At 51.8% G+C, this 7383-nt stretch overlaps 1 protein-coding gene across 3 annotated transcripts in view; it reads right to left on the reverse strand.

Annotated features, from left to right (window-relative positions):
- The window catches only part of RANBP10 (RAN binding protein 10), a 56767-nt gene extending 49467 nt beyond the window's left edge, over positions 1 to 7300 (reverse strand). Inside the window, exons 1-2 of one of the 3 annotated variants that reach the window (XM_061138747.1) lie at positions 7031 to 7300; positions 6132 to 6243 (exon numbers count right to left, since the gene is read on the reverse strand). In XM_061138747.1, coding sequence (XP_060994730.1) covers positions 6132 to 6243; positions 7031 to 7265 — 347 coding nt within the window. In that variant the 5' untranslated portion in view covers positions 7266 to 7300. The remainder of the gene's footprint in view (positions 1 to 6131; positions 6244 to 7030) is intronic. The other 2 variants (XM_061138745.1, XM_061138746.1) reach the window with 2 other exon arrangements.
- Between the last annotated feature and the right edge of the window lie 83 nt (positions 7301 to 7383).

A 7383-nucleotide genomic window follows, 5' to 3' on the forward strand; every position in this document is an offset into this window, starting at 1 on the left:
GAAAACTTCTGGGGCTCTGTCTGGACAAGAATGAGTGCTGCTATTGGTTCATGACGTCTTCCATGGAAGCTGAGCAGACAGTGCAGATATTTGAGCCTTGATACTTGGCGTCCATAACCTCAAGTAAACGTCTCTGAATCCCAAGCCATCTCTAAGGTCCAAGAGGTAGGAGAGGCAGAGAGCATGTGAAGAACACAAAGACTTCCCTAAACAGTCCAGACCATATTTTAACTAGCCCTTTCCTGGCAGGGGGGTTGGCCCTGTTCCAGCAGCAAACCTCTCACCCCAATGCCTCTTTTCTAGCAACAGAGTCACAACCTCACATTTCAATTACAACAAAACACCAAGGATCTTGGAGCTAGACGGATGCAAAATTTCTAGGGAGGCAGAGGAACATCCTTGCATTTAGACGTGGTGCTATCCACCCCTCTCCTAGTGATCAGTCCCTTCTTTCTAACTGACCTCTGACTATAGAGACCCACTCTGGGGCCCCTGATTCCTTCTCAATGGTCCCAGACTAGGATGGCACATGGTGCCTGAAATGCAGAGCTGCTGAGACCATCCTCCTATTTGCTCCACTCCAAGGAGCTCCGGCTGCCCTTCTAATGGGAAATCCCCCTTGCGTGGTGACCTATCCAGGGAACAGACCAAACATGCCTGAGAACAAAAAATAATGGGGGTGTGGTGCAGGGGGTGGGGGAAGGCATGAAGTGAATTTTAGAAATTTCTCTACTGGCTGATCCTTGACAAGGAAGTCCCCAGTTCTGAAGAAAGAAGCCACACTCCCCACTCTCAGCTCAACCGGTGGAGCCTGGGCGGTGACACACAATGGGCAGGGAGGTCTCAGGGAAGCCCAGAAGCGCTCAGGGCAGGAGTAGGTCTTACCAGAAAAGTGGACACGATGCGGACTCCAGTCTTCTTGCTCTAGGTCAGATCACACCTGAGTACACCCACCCAACTAGACCTGGGCTTTAACACCCAACGCAGGTCATTGATACAAGGCTCCAAGCTGCTCCAGAGCCTCAATATGCTGGGTCCTCAGAAACAGTGCCACGCGTTACTAGGGAGAGATGCAGTCAGTGTCTGCCCAGGAGGCCATCAGCAATGGGGGACAGTCAGCGCAAACAAGGAACAACCACCGTCAGCAGCCGCCTTGGGCAAAGACAGCACCAACTGCTCATGATCGGCAGGACAAGACCTTCCCAAGGTCCACAGATGGGCACCACGATTCTCAAACACACTACATAGCACAGAGACGGGAGTGGGGAACCCCAGGGTGAGGGGCCAGCCACAGGCTGCCTCTCACTGGAAGGCCTGTGCTCAAGTGGCTCACCAAACCAGAAACATGGCAGGTGAGGTCTTAATTGGGTGAGCAGATCTCTGAGTCTCCATGGAAAATTATGGACAGTGTTGCCTTTCAGATGGGACTTAACTCAGAGTACCAGAGAATACCAGCACACACAGAGGCCTTTCGCCTCTGAGAAGTCACTCTGGCTACCAGTCTTCAACCTCCTACCTCTGCATCCCACCAAACAGGAGAGAGGCCAGCCAAGAGAGAGAAAAGATAACTGCTGTAGGGAAGCCATGGCTGGAATCAAGGACCTAAAATCACTAGCCCGCACCAGACGGTGATCTCAGACAGCGGGACCCGATGGAATCAGACCAGTGGAGTCTCTTCTCCCCTATCCAGTCTCAAAAGTGCAGGCAGATCCAAAGTCCTCATACACTGCTGTCCTCAGGATAAGCCCAAGCTCCTTGGCCAAACACACTGGCTAGGTATTTCTGACCTGGCCCCTGCCTCTCTCACGCTCCATGTGCCACATCTTTGATGCCCTGCTCCCTCCATCTAGGGCCTCGCTTCTCGCTTTGTCTACCTGGAATGCTCCAACCTGCCCTTCCAGATTCAGCATCATCACCTCTTCTATGAAGTTTTCCCAGACTCTCAGGTACAGGAGGAAGCCCAACTTCTGGGCCACCCTTGGGGACGGCACACATCATGGATGGGCTTTTGCTACACCATCCTGTGAGGTCATGTGCACGGGCATATCTGCCTCCTCTCCAGATGGGCCTCGGGCCTATGTTCCTGGGTCCCAGGCCTGGGACTGGGACAAAACGATGTGTGCTTTGCTGTGATGTGGAGAATTAATCGATGACCACACTGCTGACTGGCCAAAGAAAGTCAGCTATGAGTGCAAGGAAAGGCAGGCTGGCTGTGGCCGGAGGGCCACAGGGCCTGAGCACCAGCTGCAGAGGAGAGGAGAGCCCCCCACCCCCACCACTCCATCCAGTGCTCTGGCCCAGGCTTGCTGTTCTTGGGCAGAGCCACTCATCACATGTCAGGAGGCCGCCGCCGCCGCTGCGGGGATGATGTTACAGTCTATTTTGAGGGTCACACTGGACCATCTGTCAGCCCGGCCAGCCACACCCTCCATGCGTCATCACTAAGAGCCGGAGACACCCAAAGGTCCACAAACGCTGCCTGAGCACATCACTCCCCAGGGACCCTCGGTTTCAGGGCCTCCTTGGCTTCCTAACAAGATCAACCCAGATGCCCTTATCTCCTGGCACCAGTGGCAGGGCTCTGATGTCTCCTCTTGGGGTTCCCAGCTCTGGTGACTCGGCAAAATGCAGCTGAAACCCGTCAGTGTGAGCCCAGCTCTTAGCTCAAACATAACCCCTTCCTTCTCCAGCCCTCCCTTGTATGTGAGGAGTGCCCAGATGTCAAGTCAGTTACCAACCAGGCTCATTTTAAGTCCAACAGGTCTCACCTGCTGAGAAACTCCTACTCATCCCTCAAAACCATGCCCAGGCTCTGTCTCCTCATGCAGAGAGCCCTCCGTCCACCCTTTCGTAGGTAGGCCAAGGGCTCTCTGAGGACCAGGCTGGCCTGTGCAGGCTTTCTTGTTGTTCTCCCCGTACCAAGCATGCACTTGGCACACAGCAGGTACGAATCAATACAACCCCTGAAATGAAATCTTTCTAACTAGACACGCTTGAAAGTGAAAGTATAGTTGCTCAGTCACCTCTGACTCTTTGTGACCCTGTGGACTGTAGCCCACCAGGCTCCTCTGTCCATGGAACTCTCTAGGCAAAAATACTGGAGTGGATTGCCATTTCCTTCTCCAGGGGATCTTCCCAACCCCTGGAAGCCCAACCCAGGGATCAAACCTGGGTCTCCCGCATTGCAGGCAGATTCTTTACTGTCTGAGCCATAAGAGAATCAGACACGCTTCGTGTATTCTTCTACAAAAGACATCTTCAGAACAAAGGCCTTTCTGGAAAACAATGACACTGATGACCAGGTTCATCAACACCTTTTAAAAAGGGGGCCTGTCCCCAAATCTACAGAAAAACAGGTCTACAGATTCAGCAGAATGGTAAGTCAACAAAGCCCAGTCCAGAGCCTGCCACACTTCTCTGGCCCCACTCAGCACCAAGCACCTTTCAGTTCTCTAAGAACACTAGGACCTCCTAAGACTCCGACTGGACATTCTCTCCACCCCGGGGAAGAATGCAACAGGGAAAGGTGGCAGGAGGGTGGACACACGTGTCTGGGATCAAGGGGAAGCACCTGACAAGTCAGGCTACTCCACTGCGCACCCTAAGCCCTGTGGCCAGGGTAGGTCACCAAACATCCCTGGGGCTCAGGGCTCACCCATGAAACAGGTACATCATCATCCACTCCAGCCACTTTCCAGAGATGCCGTGAAGATGGAACTAGATAATACAGGAAAGCTACACAACCGGTTAACACCTGGGTCGTGGACCAAACCCAAGTCAGAAACACACCTTCAACACTGATGGCAAACAGGAAACAAGCTGATCATTGTCTGCCCTGGAACAGCCCCTGGCCTCCTCAAAACCACACCTGGCCCGTCTGGCTATATTCTAGCCATGAGAAGGCTTTCAGGAATTCCATAAAGAGGCCATAGCGGACATTCGTACACATTTCCTCTGAAAGCGGTCAACTAAAGCAGGCCACCACAAGCATACGTGACTTGCGACCTTTCTAAGACTGAGGTTTCCAGGTCAATTTCACAGCTATATTTACCACATGTAAAAATGCTAGGAAAAAAAAAACTGCTAGGAAAGCTGGGAGAAGATGTTCAACTTTCTGCAGATGTTCAGGCAACACCAACAGCATGACAATCTGACAAGACACGGGGTCTTTTACAGCAAGATCCACTTATAACTGAAAGGTTAAAAGCCAGGTGAAGGAAACCAGCTCTCTGCATTTAAACACTCCCTTCTGAAAAACTATTCTCTCCTTTTACTAGCTCACCTGTTATCCAAAATGATCCATTTTCCTACCTACAAGGTTAGGACATGCCAATCCACTTCTCTGGCAATGTAAGACTGAAGCACCAATGTTTCAGTCTACACTGTAACTATTTTTGCCATGTTTGTTTCATCTTAAGAGGCCATTCTTATTCACGTGAGTTCGAGCACATTAAATGTATGTGCTTTTATCAGACGGTGGAAAGGGAAAATAGAAGGTTCAAAGTCAAAGTCACTCAGTCAGGTCCAACTCTTTGTAATCCCATGGACTATACAGTCCATGGAATTCTTCAGGCCAGAAAACTGGAGTGGGTAGCCTTTCCCTTCTCCAGGGGATCTTCCCAACCCAGGGATTGAACCCAGGTCTTCTGCATCGCAGGCAGATTCTCTACCAGCTGAGCCACAAGGGAAGCCCAGGAATACTGGAGTGGGGAGCCTATCCTTTCTACAGTGGACCTTCCCAACCCAGGAATCGAACTGGGGTCTCTAAAAAGCTCAGATAGGGACTTCCCTGGTGGTCCAGTGACGAAGATTCCATACTCCCACTGCAGGTGGACCTGTGTTCGATCCCTGGTTGGGGGGCTAAGGTCCCACATGCCACAAGTAAGACCTGGCACAGCCAAATAAATAAATATATTTAAAAACAAATAAATAAAGAGCTCTGTTAATATAAACTTCCTATCTGTAAATTCACTACATGGGGATAAAAGTAAAAGATGTAATAGCTCGCCATGGTCAGAATTTCAGAATCACAGAATTCTGGGATTAAAGGTAGCTCAGATGCTGGCTTGCTCCCCAGAGGACAGACAAGCAGATGGAAGCCCCGTTACTACCCACAACCACAGAGCCCTCCCAGGCAGGGATGTTACAACTTCACTGAGGAAGCAAAGCTCCAACTCTGGCAGTCTTGGCCCTAGCAAAGACCCCTGGCCATGCATTTTGCATGTACCACAAGGGGGACTGTCCCTTGAGAAAGGAAGTACTTTGAATGCTCAAGAACACACATTCAGAGTTGGAACAAAGGTCACTGGTGGGGTTGGCAAGCCACCCAAACCAGACCTAAGGTTTGATGAGGAAAATCTTTCCAAGACAGCTAAAATAATTTTATTTCATAACCTAAACAACTGTTTTGTGATAATCACCAGAAAAAAAGAGGAAAACTAGGAGAGGAAAAGGAAGAGACATGAAAAATTTCCCCTCTGATTTCCTATATCTGCTTAGATCACCCTAAACTAGGGAGCCTCCCCAATGCTGACTTTAATGAGGACCTTCCTAAAGCTGGTCCAACTGGTGTTCAAGTCACTGGACTGAAAAACAAGTTTATGAGTAGCAAGGTCACCTGATTCTGACCATGTCCATGCTGTTTACCCTAAGATGACAGGCCAGTGGTTGACACAGCTTTGATGAATGCTGCAAAGACTCTACTATCTCTCTGAAGTCCCCAGGGGCCTCTACATGACTAAATGCCATAAAAAGGAACCTTGAATACAGCAGCAGTGTGAAAGGAGGGAAGTGACAAACACCACACAACAGTGGGGGAACTTCATTCCGGACGCTGAACTGTTAATGTAAACTTGTTACTTGTTTCCCTGACTTGTGAGGGAAACAGTCATTACATCATCACCAAAGAGAAGCCCCTCTTCTACAAAATGTACCTACTTGCCATTAAAAGCTACTGCTTAGACCAGGTCATGACCACAGCCAGGTAACAGGTACCCACTACTCAACCCTTTGCAGCCCAGACCCATGCAGCTCAGCAGCTCATGCAGGCACAAGTGTCAACCAGGAGACCTCAAACTCGGACCACAGGGAACAGCTCCGTGTTGGGGGAAAGGTGGTCAGGAGGGGCTTACCCATCTCTTCCTTTGCTGACAATCTTCACCTCAAAGTAATAAATGCCACAGGCAGCAGGTATGGGGTGGGTGGCACGCACTGACGCCGCATCTTTGTGATTTTTGCCATGACCTAATAGAAGAGGGCAAGGAAGAAATTTCAGCAGAGGGAACTACAAATGGAAGCCTCATTCCTCTCTGCTCCATGGCAACTTTACCCCTTCATTGCCAGAGAAAGCCCTTGCACAGTCCAAGAAATAATTAGACAACAACTAAGCAAAGACATAAACCTCCCACCTTTGGTTCACCTCCTCCTAAGCACAGCAGCCCTGCCTGGGACTCTGTCCACCACAGAAACCACAGGAGGGTACATGCAATGTGGGTGCCTTCATGAGAGATTTCCTAGTGCTGCTGGCAGACTCTTCAGGACACAGGCAGTCCACTTGGAAGAGTAGGGGAGGGAGAGGCAGCCCTGGAAGATGCCCCCACGACTTTGGGCAGAACCTCAGGCCCCGTCTGGGATGTCTGGCAGGTGAGCAAGCTCATGGACCTCTGTCCGAGGGAGGGGATGTGACCACCCCTGTCTTCAGACACTTTTGAAACTAAGCAGTGGTAAAGGGCTCAGCTAGAGTCCCTGGAGCTACCTCAGGACAAGCAGGAAGGCCCTGGGAAGAAGGTCCAGCCCAGAACTGGTTCGGACACCTGTTGCGGTTCTCCTGACACCTGGTGTCTCAGGGCAGAGCAGACAAGGCAGTCAATCCCTGGCCCGGTCAGCTCCACTACCCTTGACACCTGCAGGAACTAAGGCCCAACCCGGAGCACCCGAGCTGGTGAAGCGACATGATGGAGCACCGGCTGGGCAGCACAGCTACCCCGTACACACTCTGGCATTTTCCTCCCCTCGGCCAGAAGGCCGATACCTTTATAGTGGACGCGGAGGTTGCCCTGGGAGAGGCCGATGTAGTTGTACTTGTCCTTGGGGCTCCAGGAGCGCGGCAGCGGCGTCTCATGCTGGTTGACCGCGGGATACAGGCGCTGCAGGCGCCGGCTCAGTTCCTGCTCCCCTGGGGACGGCAGCCCGCACCCAGTGGCCCCGCCGGAGGAGTCTCCAACCTGCGGGCTCCCAGCTCCCGGGTCCGCCGTCGCCGCCGCCATCTTGGAGGGAGCTGCTATTGTGTCACTGGGGGCGGGGAAGAGCAGGACCAGATCCGCCCCGCTCAGCCAATGGCCAGCAGGCCAACCCGGGCCGCAGGGAAACCGAGTCCCAGTCCTG

The sequence above is a fragment of the Dama dama genome, chromosome 4, assembly GCF_033118175.1.
Source record: "Dama dama isolate Ldn47 chromosome 4, ASM3311817v1, whole genome shotgun sequence".
Taxonomy (NCBI): Eukaryota; Metazoa; Chordata; class Mammalia; order Artiodactyla; family Cervidae; genus Dama; species Dama dama.